General features: G+C 40.9%; 1 protein-coding gene across 2 annotated transcripts in view; it reads right to left on the bottom strand.

Moving 5' to 3' along the window:
* Window positions 1-16,544, bottom strand: part of LOC122809292 (E3 ubiquitin-protein ligase CBL-like) — a 645,680-nt gene extending 629,136 nt beyond the window's left edge. The window contains exon 1 of one of the 2 annotated variants that reach the window (XM_044080672.1): window positions 16,138-16,544. In XM_044080672.1, the coding sequence (XP_043936607.1) occupies window positions 16,138-16,493 (356 nt within the window). In that variant the 5' untranslated portion in view covers window positions 16,494-16,544. The remainder of the gene's footprint in view (window positions 1-16,137) is intronic. The other variant, XM_044080673.1, reaches the window with a different exon arrangement.
* Between the last annotated feature and the right edge of the window lie 1,664 nt (window positions 16,545-18,208).

The following is an 18,208-nucleotide window of genomic DNA, read 5'->3' as shown; positions in this document are numbered from 1 at the left end:
TGAGGGCCTGCCAAAGTGTGCTGATGTGTTTGAGTCCCTTAGACAGTGTGGCTGTGTTGACAATGACATCTGTTCATGTGGACAGCCATGTATGCTACACCTAATGTATGTCTACTATATCTCTGTTTGCAGATGTCGCTCACCAGCACACATATATGTTCTTACAGCACACCAACATGTAAGCTACATGGCACATGTAGTAGCTGCGTGCACTTGTAATAGTACTGTCACTCACCAGCACACATATATGTTCTTACAGCACACCAACATGTCAGCTATGTGGCACATGGAGTAGATGCATGCACTTGTAACAGTAATGGCTAGTCAGGGGTTTGAACCCCTGTACTGGCAGGTGTGTGAAAGAAGATGCTTAGGTTTTAGTCTCCCAGCCATTCTCTGATGTACTTTGCCTCTGTCTGTCCCTCCCACACACTCTCTGGTGGATGAGGATATGTACACCTGCTCAGCAGCAGCTTGTGTTTTGTAAGTGATGGTCATGATCAGGTGATGGCATCTGCACCTATTGCAGTCCTCCTCTAGCTTATTGCATGTGGAACAGCTGTGGTAACATTCCCATAGCCAATTGCATGGAAACACAGTACATTATCTAGGAACATCATGTTGGTGTTTGCCCATTACAGTCGCTGTGAGTGGAACCTGTATCTGGTGTTTGGTAAACAGCATCACAGATGAAATCTGGATATTCCTCAAACAACATACACAGTGGAAAATAGCCTAAAGACAGGAGGGTGATGTGCCAGACATAACTACAGCATATAAGTGTAGATATGCTTCAATCAGACTAGTGCCAATTTAACAGGATGTGTGTGGTAATGGCTAGTCTGCATGTTTTAATAACTGACAAGACAGTGTTCTGTTTGTGAGGAAACCCCCATCTGTAGGGTCATCTGTGGACTGGTCAGTGTGTGGAACCATTTGTTTCTTGTGTTACTCACAGAACACACATCTGTGAACTGCAGAAGCATAGTGTGAGGATTGCAGTCAGTACACGGTGACAGTGATGAGAGTTACTGCCATCGCATTCCTGATTGGACATACATCACATGAAACAGTGGTATGACATCCACTGTCTGAGGTTATCACAGTGACATGCCAATAATGGGCCACTGTTCATAGCTGCAGTCACAAGTCATCTATGCTTTGGACAGATGTCATGCAGTATATATGCATGTGTTGTGCTCCCTCTGCAAATGTATGACATCTGTTGTCTTGGGTTGATGGTAATATCTATGCATGCTGTTATAAGTAATCCTGAATGCTGTTGACTATTACTAAGCCTTATCTGTGTTAAAACTGCAACACCATAGGCTGTATGGGATTGGAGGTCCTGGCAGAACCATCTGTCCCACTTCAGCTGGCCATGGCACTGGGCACCAGCACATCTGGGGCCCAGCCTGTGGCCTCCAGCTCTGTTGGCTCTGCATTACCTTTGGGTGGAACCGCCACTGAGGATGGGGCTTGCCACCCAGGAGCAGGTCCAGACAGGAACTTGTCAGCCATCGTACGGTCCAGGCCATAGTGCGTAGGGAGCTCAGTAAGGGGTTTTGAGGCCAGCTCGAGGGCAGAGTGGCACATTTAGAGGGTGAGCCTGCTCCTCCTAGACAGCCCCCAGCACAGCCACCTTTGGGGCTGTGAAGGTGCAGTGGTGGCTGCCCATGGGTGGGGACCTCAGTCCCGCTGTATCCATTTGGGGGCTCATGGGCTTGTGACTGCCAAACAACCCTCCTCATCCAAGGTGCCCCCCCACATGTCATATTCCGCTCCTGTATGCTGTATTGTCTGTCTTTTCTGTCATCTTACCCAACCTATCCTCCACGAGCATACCTACTCTCCTTCCCCAGCATCCCACTCTCACCTTACAAAAACAGAAACACAAGGCCAATCTGTTCCCAGAACAATTTTGCCTGATGCATAGCTGTCCATTTCACACACGTGTCCGCTGGACACATGTAACCTTTTTAGTTTGCATCACAACATACTACTGTTGTCCTCACCCCTCTCTCAGACACATGATCCTGGTATGAACATGACTCCTAAAGGTTCCAAGTACACATGATGCAGACGAACCCAGTATACACACATCACTACCAGTCCCTCTATGGTTACCCCATTTAACTTTTTAATGATGATGATGTTGCACACAGCACCTTGCAAGTTTACTGTTCTCACATAATGATTGGACAGGAATTGTTTTGTTAATGTAAATAAAATGCTCAAAGTAATGTATTTGGGCAATGTACAAATGTTTGCATATATTAATGACACATATCTGTCTGAGGGAGTCTTGACATTACATAGGACAATACCACTACATAATACAGGAGTTGCTGTTGTTTTCATTTTCATTCTTTTTTAATGCTTTGTTGTCACATGGTATGTTCTTGATATATCTATATATATCTATGTCTATATATATATATATATATATAGAGAGAGAGAGAGGGAGAGAGACATAAACACACACACACATACATCTACATAATGAAATACACTTCCTATACTGTTGAATGACTGTGCTGGATATGTTTGTGATAACATCCAATGTCTGTATATCTACCATGGCTTAGTGGTAAATTGCTGTGGTGTGCAGGGTCCTGGTTTTGAGCCTTGTAGAGACCATTTATTTTGTTGCTGGGCAGAACAAGGGCTGTTGGATATGGAGTGATTAAGGCACTTTTAAGCAGTTGTGAGCAGGTGTGTATGGGTTTGTGCGATGGTAAGCAGTGTTTACTTTTGGCCACAGTTACTTGCACTCAGTCACCTTCTTGTTTGCTTAACTTGCATAGGCAGTGCTTACCCCCACGCAAACAGGCTGAAACCCACTTACTGCTGCTTAAAAGTGCTTACTTCCACTTATCCTCGAGCTAATATCTTTACAAGAAAAGAAAAAAGGGGTGATAGGAAAGTGGTGAAAAAGGGGCACAAAGAGGGAAAGACAGTAGGCAAGGTAGCTAGGGAAGTGCAGCAAGGGTGTAGGGAAGCTCCATAGCTGTCCATTTCTTTTACAACAACGGCTGTGCATGTGCAATAAATTTAGCATTACATTTGGACACTCATAACCCTGAGAGAGGGGGTGAGGACAACAATAGAATGTTGTGATGCCAGTTAGAAATATTTACTTATGTCCAGTGGACATGTGTGCAAAATGGACAGCTATGTACGGGGCATGCTTTTTTTGCAGGAACAGATTGCCCTATTTTTCTTTTATGTTTAGGTGAGAATGGGATGTTGGGGAAGGAGAGTAGGTATGATCAGGGAGGATAGGTTGGGTAGGATGACAGACAAGACAAACAAGATGTGTACAGGGGCGGTATATGACACATGTGGGGGCGACACCTTGGATGGAGAGGGGTGTTTGGAAGTCACAAGCCCATGAGCCCACAAATGGATACAGTGGGACTGAGGTCCCCACCCATGGGCAGTTACCACTGCACCTTCACAGCCCAGAAGGTGGCTGGATAGGAGGGGCAGGCTCACCCTCTAGTTGCGCCACTCAGCCCTCAAGCTTGCATAGGCAGTCTCAAATCTCTGTGTCAAGCACCCTATGCACCACAGCCCAGATCATACCATGGGTGACAGGTTCCTATCAACACCTGCTCCCGGGGGGGGGGCCCATCCCCTGTGGTGGTTCCACCCAAAGGTGGTACAGGGCAAACGGATGAGGAGGTCCCAGGCTGGGCCCCATATATGCTGGTGCCCAGTGCCATGGCCAGCTGAGGTGGGACAGGTGGGTCCGCTGGGACCGGCCTTCCCATATGAGCTATATTGTAGCATGTTTAAGGCAGATATGGGTTAGTAATCAATAGTATTCATGATTAGTTATAACAGCATGCATAGGTATTCCCATTACCCAGGGCACCGGATATAAAATAGTTGTAGAGCAGGCAGAACACATGCATATATGGGTAAACAGTGGCCATTACAACATGCAGGTTTCATTGATGGCAACAGGCCTCCAATATGGGAGTATATTAACATGGCATATACAAAGAAACAGATGTGAATATTTATATACCAACAGGATATATGTCCCAACAAAGGTTAGAAGTGTAGACATACCAAATGAGTTGTGTAAATTGGTTATTTTTGCACATATGGTAGGGGTGAGAAAGAGAGAGTTCAATTAACAACTAATGAATCACTGTAGTTTTCACAACATTCATAGTCACTGCAGTGGTCTGTCCCTTACATGTATTATTACACTACTCAATGGCATTATATTGTACAATGATATGTTGGTAGATTAGTATGTATGGGACATGTGCCTTACACACAGGCTTGACAAGATGCAGGTGTTAATGCAACATGTTTTGAGACTGCTGTCATACACTTTGGGTGAGATGCTGGGATGACAGGTATGTTTGCATGTATATTCTCTGACTATGTACAAATCTGACGATCAGTTATATGTCATTAACAGCTGCCTACATTTCTTCGATCATCACACTAATTTGTGAGGAGAATAGGGCAAAAGGCAGGTGATGTGGGCCATTATCAGGACATACTGGGCAGATTGGAATAGTTGAGGGGGGGTATGAATATGCATACCACTTTCTATTTGAGCATTCTAGCAAAATCTGTACAGTTGTTAAGTGTATATATGCATACAGCTTTCTCTCTGAACAGTCTAATAAACTGTGTGCAGTTGTGTGGAATGATTATGCATACAGCTTACTAGTGATCCTGGGATCCAAAGCCCTGCTGTGTGTGACAAAAGCATTACAGTTAAGAACACTGTAAACTATGCTGTCAGACAATTGTTGTGAGGCTTTGCAATGTATTTTGTCTAATACGACTGACCTGTTTGCACTTCCAACATTGTTATACAGCACTTCATACACATTTTATCTGTATATCACAGTGTGGGTAACACTGCTTACTACAACAGTACTATTTAATAACTGCAACAGTACAGCAACATATGACTGCAAAGTAAAGAGAAGCAATGCAGGGGTTACACCTTTATTCGCAGCATATTACACAATTCTGTACACTGGTACAACACTTTCTGAGACTCTTACATTTACTTATGACAGTACATGCAGGCTACTTACTAACCTGCCTCGTGACGCATCCTTTGCAGCCTAGCATCATAGGCTTGCTGGTTCGCAGCATGCTCATCTGCAGCTGTCAGAGAAGTACAGTGATATTTAGCCATACCTATCTATAGTATACACAAGCTAGGCAATTATTAACTGCATAGTGGAAGGAGTACTTACTCAATTCTGGGGCATTCTACATCTCCCTTGCTTCCTGGATCCACTGTTCCAGGACATCCCTTCTCCGATGCTTCAGGTCTGCATGGCGGTGCCTGACCTGCTCACCAGTCCGGGGGATACCTGTGGCACTTGTGAGGTCATGGGTGAGACTGTCCCAGGCCTCCGTTTTATACTGCGAGCCCTGGTACTGGCCCTGCAGTAGTCTCCTGTTATGGTGCTTTACCAGGAGTCATACCATGAATTTGGACTCCTGGATGCCCCAGTGCTGTGCTCTAAAGTGAGTGCGTTCTCCCACTCTAGCCATTCTGCCTGCAGGGGGATGCTACAACCAGTTATGAGCCGTATTCCCACCTCTTCGGTTTAAGTAGGGCCGGATACCTGCACTTTTCCATAATTGGCCAGTTTCGAAAAGGCTAAGCTATGGGCACACCTGCTTACTTCAGGTTGGCACTGTTTAAAGAGGTGTACCTGTGCGCATATTGTATTGGCTTCCCTACACATTGCTTACAATTACTTAGTTGGTCTGTGCTGCGGTTAGCATTGCTTATTGGTTATCTAGCATTATATTTGCCTTTTGACAACAATGTCTTATTCATTACAGGTTATATATGTGTCTGGTATCCATCATTCATGTGTATGTACACTGTATGGGGTCCTAGGGACTTCAAAACTTAATTACAGTGACACCTAAACTCTATCTTTACTGCAGTACTCCAATTCACATATTTATGGTCTGTGGCAGGTTATAGAACATTACACTGTACATAGATTCAGTTCACATGTTTAATTTGATTTCCCTGTGGTGAGGATTAGTTTGCTGATACCTTCTTTATATGTATAGCTATTATGGCATAGTGGTTAACTACTGTGACTATGATGTACAAGGTCCTGAGTTCTAACCTTGCAGAGGCTGTTTATTTTGTTGCTGGCCAGAACACGAGCCATTGGGTTCAGAGTGATTAAGGCACTTTAAAGCAGTTGTGAGCAGGTGTGCGCGGGTTTGCGTGGAGCTAAGCAATGCTAACCTTCGGTTACAGTTTCTTACACTCAGCCTCTACATTGCTTCACCACTGTGGTACTCGCATACTGGCGGCCAAACAGGCTTACACCCACTTGCTCCCACATACACATGTGCAACGGCATGCATTTTGTTCACATCTGTCAACTGAGACAGTCGGACTGTATGCTTGTCCATTGTCAGCAGTGGCCCGGGATGTAGAGCTCTGCATTGATCCCAGCTACGTATCCCAATTAATACTGGGGTGTTCACATTCGTAGAGGGTAACAGACATAACATAGCTACGGCCCCCATTAATCATGCTTAGTTTACGGTGAACCATCGGTATTAACCATGCTTAGGTCACGTTTACATGTCAGGTATGACTGCTGACAAAGTTCAGTTTAAGGTGAGGTAGGATTCCTGTTTCACAGGTCTGGATAGGTTACATGCAGGTATTCAGGGTAGATGTAGTTATTCTATACATGTGTGGTACTGTAGAGGCAAATAGCTAGGGAGTAGGCAGGTAGGTAGTGGGGGTGACATTGTAACTGTATAGTATCCCGTAGGTATAATTGGATGGGGAGCAATATGAAAGGTACATCAGATGCTGGAATTTGTATGTGAGGCAGGACAAGTGGTGTCAGTATCACTAGTTGATGTAATGGTATAGAGTGTGAGGTGAGGGAGGTTGCAAGGTGGTGAGCCTGTGCTACTCCAGGTGTGCTTATGGTGTTCCTTCATGTGTTAGTTATCTGTGTCCTGTGGGACAGCTGTGATACTACATGTGGGTTGGGGCTCCAGATACTGGCAATTTAGTGGGGGAAGAGGGTGTCACCTACGTGTACCCATAGACATTAATAGAAATGGAACAGGGGCTGATAGGTACGTTGTGTGCATGGGGAACAAAGGGGGGTGTTAGTAGGGGGATTATCAAGGGATGTGCAGGATGGCTGCAGGGAAGGTCTACAGCTGACCATGTTGTCTACGACAACAGCTGTGCATATGCACTGCATTTGGTGTTTGCATCAGACACTCACACACCTGGGTGGGGGTGAGGACTACAATCGCAGATATACCCCAGGGATTACCTCAGTGTCACTGCTCGACAGAGGCACAGCAAAATAATGGGTATAGTTCCTACACAGTAAGTGCAGTGAAGCCAAAAAACCGGGCTTAGTTGTAAATGCCCTCGGGCAGATAGCCTAGTATGAACCTATGAACCTATGAATAATACCTTGTGATTCCTATTACATCAGCTTACATGCCTACAGTGGAGTGTTGCGACCATGTGTTTGTAGGTGTTGTGTAGTGGGTTATGCAATGACACATATGGTTATACCGTACTTAGCCATGTAAACGAGACTGTGCTGCGGTGGGACCCATATTGGGAATGGCTGCCCATTAGGCGTAAGCATGCCTGTCGAATGTACAGAATCCGTGGCCTGTCCAGAGTTTGCTTCTTACTATTGGTGTGTTAATCTTACAATCTGCACCTGTCTGGCAAATACCTGGGAAGTGACACCATTAAATACAGACAGGTAATTGGGTTTAGGACCCCAAATCCTTCAACCGTGTCATCCTAATGCATAACCTATTATTCTATCAGCTTTCTAAGGTTGTAAGTGGAATATGAGCTTTCTGTCCCTATTTGTTCCCCCAACAGTTTATGTTCTGTCCAGTGGTTTTTCTCTTAGGAGTTGTGAGGTATGGGCATAAGCCCATTTGCAATATTACTTACATCCCCGGGGCAGTCCTAATACAACTGCGCCAGCCAACACCTGCACGCCTAGGCCCATAATTGCATACCCATAGTTCCCCCACCTGCCCCTCCTCTACAGCACTCATCCTTACTGTGGATGCAGGTGGGATCTAACCACACCACTACACACTGCCCACTCTTCACGTGTCTGGACCCATGTCATACGCTGTGTCGACCCATGGGTCATCAGGCTTGCACAACCTACTGGTCCATGTATGTATACAGCCTGGTTGGATGAATCATTACAGGGACTGACTCCGATGATCATTAATTTTTGGGGTGTCCCCACAAGGGACATTGATGTCTTTGTTTAAAGGTTGGAAGTATCCTGCCTGTGGTCTGGGAAGCAGTGGTGTGTTTACTTGTACTGTGTGTTTGCATGTTTCACCAGTCTAGGTGGGGGGTGGTTGATGCTACGTGTTACACGTTTGTTGATTGGACCCCTCACCCCCATTAGCATGGCCTGTGAACATATGGAATTCATAACTGCTGTATTATATCCTAGCTATTTACATGTGTATATTTACACACACACACACACACACACACATATATATATATATATATATATATATATATATATATATATGTGTGTGTGTGTGTATAAATATATATATATATATATATATATATATATATATATATAGATATAGATATACACATTACTATATACAGATATATCTGTATATGTATGCATACATGTATATATTTATATATTGCTGTCTGTGTATATCTAACAACATATGGGTGTATGGGTGTTTGCATATGTATATATCTATATGTGGGTATGTATATGTATTCTGTCTCTGTAGGCATACATTTGTACTACGGAGAGGGAGAGGTATATCTCCATGTAGCTATGGGTAGGTATACACACACATTCCTGTACATATATACATCCACATCTGGTTATTCCGTTCTTTGCCATGTATATTAGACTTTGCTGCAGTGGGACTTGTAGCGGGTGTGGCTGCTTGCTGGGTGACGCCTCTGCCCAATGAACATTTTTTCTCACATCCCTGGGGCTGTCTGTATAGACCCACATCAGCCATCACCTGCACACCTAGACCCATAACTAGTTACCCATAGTTCCCCCACCAACACCTCCTCTACAGCGCCCATCCTTACCCTGGGTGCAGGTCGGGTCTGACCACACCACTACACTTCACTCCAGTTCACTTTTAATTGTTATTATGCAGGTTATACAGCAGACAGATGTCAAAATATGTTCATATACAGATTACCAATGGAAAATGGTATGTGCTGCAGTGGGATTCGGAACGGGAATGTCGGTTAGTTAGGCAGATGCTCTAACCACTACACTATTGCTGTGCTGCTTCATTTGCATATATACCCATATACCCATGGATCCTAGTTCCCCAAACACCCACTCCAGCACTTCACTGACACAGCACTCATCCATTCTCCAGTTGGATACATGGTGTATCCACACCACTACACATTGGACACTCCCTACTCCTGTAGACCCATCCCATGGGTTGACTCACTCCATGTATCCTCAGACATCCCAAACTTTGAGTCCAAAAACATTGGTGAAATGAGTGACCAGTAGGACACTATTCATAATTTTTGGGTTGACCCACCTGAGACACACATGTCTTTATTTCGATATTAGACTCTATACTTCTTACATCATTACTCCTGTTAACAAGACACTACAATAAATTAATAACTATGACTATGTGGTAATGCACACGTTACACATGAGGGTTAATGTACGAGTTCGGTGAAATTATATTACAAATAGGACCGGTTTTGTGACTGGCATTGCAGTAGCAGGCAGATCACAGGAATGATTCCAATATTTCATAGTGAGAAAGTCCTCACATTTCATTTTTTGAGAACAGCACTGACTTCAGACAAAGTACACACTTCTGCATTTTTGCAGATTCGTCCCTTCCCTCTTATGTACAACCTATTATTCTATCTATTGTCGAGGTTTGTAGGGGCACTTTCATGTTATGTCTGCAAAAGGAATGAATGCGTTACAGGGAATGTACCTCTACATATAGATGTATGCATGTGTGTATGCATTTATACTTATAACGGACTTGCTGACCTCCACAAGGTGGTCCAATTAGAACCAGGCCATCCAACCCTGACATGCCTGGATCCATAATTTCATACCCATGGTTCCTCCACCCCACCCGAGTTCGACATACATGCAAACCATCCATTCTCTGGCTGCTATCACAGCCATAACACACCTCCACACATTGCCCTCTTCCCAGTGTTAGGGACCCTACACGTATGTTGCCCCAACCCATGTATCATCAGGCTCTCCCACCATTTGGTCCTTGAACATACCTGCTCTTGCATGTGTAATGGTCGGAAGTCCACACCGCCTAGCAATTTTTGGCTAGCCCCACCAAGGACTACCCTGTGATTGTTTGTAAAGTACACTTAGCAGATCGACAATGTTACTCCCACTGGTAGTATCCTGCCTGTGGTGTGAGTAGCAGTGATTTTCTCACCCCTGCCCAGCTTGATATGGCATAAGCTGACAGCACTAAATAATACCGGAGTTGCTGTTGATTTCCTTCTCATTCTTTTTGTATGCTTTATTGTCACAACGTTCATTCTTCATAGCTACATATATGTATTATTTATCTCTACATACACATGCACATAAATCTACATAATTATATACATTTCCTATGCTGTTACATGACTGTGCTGGACAATATGCTTGTGATAACATTAGATTCATGTATATCTGCCATGGTTTAGTGCTAAATCACATTGACTGTGGAGTGCAGGGTTCTGGGTTTGATCTTTGCAGAGGTCATTTATTTTGTTGCTGGCCAGAACAAGGACTATTGGATACTGAGTGATTAAAACTCTTTTAAGCGATTGTGAGCGGGTGTGTGCATGTTTGTGCGATGGTAGACTGTGCTGTCTTCATATTACAGTTTCTTAAATTCAATTAGCTTCTACTATGCTTAATGTGTGTGGGCACTGCTTGCACCCACGCAAACGCACTTAGACTTGCTTACTGGTACTTCTATATGTTTACTACTTCTTATTTGTGCTTACACCTGCTTACTAGTGCCTTATTCATTATGACACTACCACTTTGATTGAATGACATTAGTTAAACATTACATGCAGTACTCCATTTCACATTTACATGTTATTATGTAGGTTATACAGCAAAAAGATGTATAAATATGTGCATATACACAGTCCACATGGAAAATGATTTATGCTATAGTGGGACTCGAACCATGAATGTCTGTTCATTAGGCAGATGCTCTAACCACTACACTATTGATATTAATGTTGATTTTGCATGCTTTTTGTACTACCATGTATGCCTTGAATATTATAATGTATGTATAACTCAATTAGTTGAATGTTTCATTACTATAATTTTTTTTATCAATGATGTATAACACAATAGCTGAATGTATTTTGTTACTGTTACATGTTACTGTATTTCTTGGAGCTTTTCTCCTTGGGTCTCCACTGAAAATGGACCAAAAGCCCAGCTAGACTAACCTGGTTAACAAATGTCAATAAATAAATAAATAAATATTTGGATGATTTTGATGTGCAAGCTACGCTAAGCAGAGGGTAGCGACATGCAAACATGCTGCACTTCGCTTACACTTTCAGTAATGAAGCAATACAAATGTAAAATAGGGACACAGAGAATTTAATTGTGATAGTTCTAGGGACAGGGCTCAACATTCCGCTACATGCTTGTGTGTTTACTACTTTGATTTTATTTCAGTGTTTCTGGACACTCTTGTATGCTTAGCATACATTTCAGTATCAACGGACACTGAATTAATTGCTTACTATTAGAGGCGGACTCTAATAGTAAGCATTGTAGGTTGCGCATCTGTGGGGGCATGTTTAAGCCTCTGTAGAGCACTTAAACATGCCCCCTGCACTCGCACACATTTCCTGTGCATGTTCAGGGTACGGCAGTGCACCCTCATAAATATTCATATGGTGCTGCTGCACCATCTGTAAGAAGGACGCTTGGCACAAGACTAAAACCGTCCTTGTGCCGAGCTTCATGAATCATGGGGAAAAAGTTCCAATGAACAATGTCACAAGAAAAGCACTTTAAATAATATACAATGGAAAGTCATATGACATGATACAATTTAAATATATTTAATCAATATTAAATTATTGTTCATGCATATTATTTAACCCATGTATGTATAAATGCAAATATAGTTCCCCTTCAAAACATTTAAACCCCATAACATCTAAAATCAAAACATCGAGACCATAACATTAAAATCCCTAACATGTATTGGGTCTGTTTCTGTTTGAGTCAGCTAGAAGTACTCACATGCTTCTAGCTTGAGATACACTTGTTTGCTGATGCTTTTTCTAAATGGCAAATGTCCTACCTCACACCAGCCTGACAGAACAATCCTAGTAAATTATCTGTGCCTCTAACCACCCTACCCTAATTAACTACATTACCCAACCAGAAACCTAACTTTAACCTTAAAACCTCCCACCTGATCTCTGACCATAACCATAGGACTCTCATCTGCAACACAAGTCAAAGATCGCTCCTGAATTCTAAATATCCCCTCCCCTACACCTAAAGTCTCTTTTGCTACCTAGCATGAAAACAGCACTCCAGCTCCCTAATCCTAACCTCCCTTCACCCCGACTAAACCCCCAAACCCTTCCCACTCTGTAATACTGAAGTACCCAATCACTCTCTAACCCTAAAACTCCTGCTCCCTAATCCTAAAAGTCTCTTCCAGCACCTTAAACTTAAAACTCCATTCCCACCCCCTAAATCTACAGCCCCTCTCCTGATCACTACCTAAAACCCCAGCCCACCATACTCCATACCGCTGCCCATTACCTGTACACAGTATATGAGTTCAAACACAACCAAACAGTTGTACAAACATCAAGTTGTTGGAATCCCAGGCTAAGAGGAAATGTTATTCAGGAACCTGGGGCTTGGGTGGCTGTAACAGAGCCTTTCCTCTTCATATCCCATTTTATCTTAACTAAAGTTATGACATCAGCTATAGTAAAATCTGTGGCAGAACAAGTATTTTAGCAGAACTCTTCATTAAACAGATCAGGGTACATTTAGCCTTCAAACGGGATTATAAAAGAGATGCTGGAGGAAATTAGCAAATGTTTAAGCTATTAAAGAGCATTATACCAAAGAAGTGAACCAGAATGAAGTGATATGTTGTAACAAAGTTATATCTATGAAAAAAATTAAAACACTCAGATCACTGACTGTCTTGAGACCTTCATAAATGATGCTTGTCTGGAATGTTTCAGTGGTAATTGTGAAGCTAAATCAGACACTTCATTATTTCCTAAAAAATCTACAAAAACATTTCTAAATGTCAATTTTTAAGGCATCATCATGACTTTATACATTACCACCGATAAACAAATACTGCAGCAGATTGACTAAGTAAGGCACAGTGACACGCAGCTCTTTAATAAAACAGTCATTAAAGAATCCAAATTTAATTGCATAAGATTGTGTGTGCTTGGTGCTTTTTATACCTCATTAGTATACCATAAATGGCATATGGCTTAGAGTTTGAAATATTTCACTTCTCTGAAACCTCCATTCTTACATATTATTGTAGTGAAGAAAAACATAAGTCCTCAAGGAGATACCTTGCTCAGGTTTCTCTTTCTTTGATCATTGGCTTTTATTTTCACACTTTCTAAACACTCTGATCATGCCATAAGACTGTGAAAAGGCCTTTCTTGGCACAAAATGAGAAACCACTTGTAGGCATTATTTATGTTAGTTCATCTGCTAAGGGTCTGGACATTATCTTAATTTATCAAAAAATCCCTGTGAAAATACTTGATAGTCACACAAGGTACATTACTCAAAACTGAGAGTTTGAATAAAAGGTACTTCCTGCAGCTACATTTTAAAGAATAGAGCTAGGAAGACCAAGAGTTAAGTTAGCTGGACTGTCAGTATAATGGAAAAAATCCCCCCTGAACTGTCGTTGTCATAAGCAGTCTGCACTGGAATGAATAACTTCAGTTTTACTTGTCACTATATTCTTCAACTTGGCTGGATTTTATTTTATAATTTAAAGCTATGTATAAATGTGCGTGTGTATGTGTGTATATGTGTGTGTGTGTGTGTGTGTGTGTGTGTGTGTGTGTGTGTGTGTGTGTGTGTGTGTGTGTGTGTGTGTATGTGTGTGTGTGTGTATGTGTGTATATATCTATATCTATATATCTATATATATATATATATATATATATATATATATATATATATATATATATAAATATATGGGACCGTGTAAGATGATCACAGCTCAAAAAAAATCTACATCTTTTTTATTGATACACTTTGCGTGCAAGATTGCCAGTCTCTGTAGTTGGGAAATAAACCTCTTCCTCATGGACTGTGTCATCTCAGAGCCAGTATATATAATTAACATTAGGTGTCCCCCACATGGGGGTGCACAGTGGCTTAACCTCTCAGCTACAAGGGTATTCCTCATGGAAGTGTAGTGACCTGCCAGTGTTTGCATTATCATCTTTTTGTTGTCAACATTAGTGACATCAACATTTCAGTATGTCAATTAAAGTACACACACACACACACACACACACACACACACACACACACACACACACACACACAGCTATAGTGTGTTTGTGTATAGGAAGGCATAATACAAATAATGAATTAACAAATGTCTTTACAAGCATTCAATATGATTCTGCTTTCCTACATGGTATTACCAGCTCTATAAAATGATTTTTAAACCAATGACTACATACAAATACTTAATTTGTTATGATGACACAGATTTCTGTGTAGCCGCAATCTTACAACAGACACAGTAACCAAAAGTTTACAAAATGATTTTTAAACCTATGGCTGCATACAAATATCCCAATTTATAATGACGTGGCTTTCTACGTAGCTACAATCTTATAACAGACACAGTAACCAAAGGTTTATAGAATGAATTTTAAATCCATGGCTACATATAAATATCCCATTTATAATGACATGGCTTTCTATGTAGATGCAATCTTATAACAGGCACAGTAACCAAAGGTTTACAAAATGATTTTTAAACCCATGGCTACATACAAATATCCAATTTATAATGACACTTTTCTATGTAGCCGCAATCTTATTACAGGCACAGAAATCATTGTTGCATGTAGTACTTGTAAGAGGTTCTATAATCTTTGAAACTTGGTGTTATACACATTCTGTAAAACAAAATCATATCAACCAAATGATCTTTTTCTTAGTTTTTACTATCACAGTTAAAGTATATGTACAGGAACATACTGTACATTAACTGCAAAATGTTAAATCCAAAGTCCATGTTACAGTGGTTCCACTCCCACTGTCTTGTAATACAGCTTCTGATATTTGTACAAAATGCAGCTATAAATAGAATTTATAGACCTTGCAGCACTATTTTCAGAGTTCTTCCTTCCTATCAAATTATGCATATTGCTACATTTTTCTACTCTGCATTTGTGTTCCTATGATATTTCCAGCACTGCATGCAATATAATTCTACATAAAGGAAAATGAAATATAGTTCACATTAAAAGTGTTGTTTAATTTCAAATGCATACGGAAACACTTTGCTGTCAGTATCTAGTGCATAGTTTTATGTAGGGCTGTGTTATCCCTTTCAATTTTTTCATCGATTTATTTAGACTGCATTTTGTGGAATGCACACTTGGAGCTTTGTAAATGTAAGCTATGTGACATTTATAGCCGCTGAATTAAAAGTGTCACCTTTCTCATTCTTTAAAGTACACTTGTATTAATGCTGCTTTATATCAAAGGAATATTTTATTAGTTTTTTTAATCCTGTGTTTTATTTGCAACAAAATATGTTACCTGTGTAATTATTTAGACCACAGCTGCGATGAAAGTAGCAGGCTTGAAAGTTTTGTTCGCCAGTGGTTAAGAATTAAATCTCAGACAATAATAAACATTTTTACTCTTCAGTGAAGTTTAAAACACAAAGAGAAATGATGTGTGTTTACTTATGTCCACTTTAACTAAAGTCTTTTATGTGCACATGCTGCCATTCCCAGTGGCACAGTGAGCTGTTCTGAGCACAGCAAGCCATATACCTTTCACTTACCTTGCAGATGAGCCTTCTTCGTACATCCTATCCTTGTGTTCCTTAAACAAGGAGATTGATTGTTTGGTCTTGTTGAGCAGGTGGGTGAGATACACACTGAAGTAGTCATTTTCCCAAAGAAAGTCAGATCGGAGCTCATAGCTTATTTCAATCTGACGAAGCAATTGAAATGTATCTGGTATTAGTTCAATGATGTAAGGAGGGCTGTTTTTCAGCTGAAGCCGGGGATTCTGGCACAAACGTCTTAACTTATCCAGAAGTTTAAAAACTTTCTCCAGAGTCTTTTTGTCCACAGTCACATTAAGAAATCGAGAGCTTTTGTTGCCAGCCCTAAAAGTTTTACCTGCAGACGCCATGGCCACATTAACAGCTCTGAACACTTCCTGGTTTCAGCCAAGAACCTGAGAGCAAAGCAGACAGGTTTGGTGAGGTCATTGCATAAAGAAAGATAAAAGTTGAGCGAGTGTATGCAAAGGAGGAACTATGAACAGTAAACAAAAACAAAGCAACAGAATGGGGTTGGAGGATACATTCAGTAAGTACTGAAAGACAGACAGATGGGCAAACACTGCAGTACAAGTTACCTATGTAACAAATGTCAAACAGCAGTGCAAATACATAATTAGCTATCAGCAACTTTGATAGAAATGGAAAAAGTCAAGATTTACACAATGGAAAAAATTAAGTATAACCAACTTGCATAAAAAGCTGTTCATTAGCTCAAATCTTTGTTAAACAGAGACAGACATACCAACTGGTTTACACTGCCCTACAATGATTTAATCTAAACAATCTTGGTGGAGATTAACAGAAGGGCTAAAACTGCGTGCTCATTTCCATTTGTACAAACTGCATTACTGCAGTACAATCTAACAAAAAGGGAATGTGCTTTCTTCATATTTTTTATTCTAGAATTAAATTTGGCTGAAAATACTGCTGACCATTTCTTTAGGATTCTTCATTCAAGCAACAATCTAGTTTTTAAAATAACAGAAAATCAGTAAGTAAAAGTATAAATTCACAGTTTTATTTCACTTTCATACAGCAATGTCTAAAAAGTCCATGCAGTATATCTCTGAATATATAATCCAAAAATATCTTCAGATACACAGGGTAGTGTTTTGATTTAAAATAAAAAAGCAGAAACAGCATGAAAAAATAGCCTCCATGATCATAGTTATATGTTTTCATAGTTAATTTGTGAAGTAATTCCAAGTAGTTATCACACAAGCCAAAAACATAGCTCTCTACCAGAACAGGCAAAATATCATTGTTGACATAGCTCTTTACCAGAACAGGTAAAATATTGTTGAGTATGTGATAACTGAGGCACTAAACTATAGGACAGAATGGAGGAAATAAAACAAAAGGTGAATGCAATACAAGCAGCAAGAGGAAGGATAATAACATAAACTGTCCAAAAGTGAAATGACGACCAACAAGGTGAGAAGCCCTATACTGTGCCAGCTTTGTGATATGGTGCCACCTAGTGGTTATTGCTAGTTTTACCTGGAAATCACTGCTTTGCTTTCCAGTGGCTTGCACAGAAATGTCCAGTGCAGCCTTTTATCCTGCAATGCACTGTTGCGCATCCTTGTTCTGTGCTAACCTGCTCTTATGTGTGTCAAGTTGTTTTGATTATTGCAGAGCTATATTATCATCTACAGTTTTGACTTGCTCATTTGTGAAGTACTAAGTAAAGAAATGCCTTATTTTCTACATTCCTCAACCATCTTATGATGCTGCATTCTGCACTGCTCCGCTTTGTTCTGTGTTATACTATTTGTACAGTTCTTTTCTGCTCTGCATTACACACTGCTTTGCTATCTAGTATGTAGTTCTGCACTGCCAGATTCAATATTTTCTCATCCACACTAAATCTTGATGTTCACATCTCATTTGTATACACTTCAAGGTCATCTGTTATTCAGCAGTGGATTAGATTGCACTGCATTGCATCATGCTGTTCTGTTGTGTGTTATATACACTTCTGCAATATGCTAACAGCATTTACACCCTACCGGAAAAAAAGAGCATTACATTTGTAGGTACATCACTTCCCTTGATAAAG

This window comes from Protopterus annectens, chromosome 8.part0 (assembly GCF_019279795.1).
Source record: "Protopterus annectens isolate FY-2018-M chromosome 8.part0, PAN1.0, whole genome shotgun sequence".
Lineage (NCBI taxonomy): Eukaryota > Metazoa > Chordata > Ceratodontiformes > Protopteridae > Protopterus > Protopterus annectens.
This window is presented reverse-complemented; position numbering and strand designations above follow the sequence as displayed.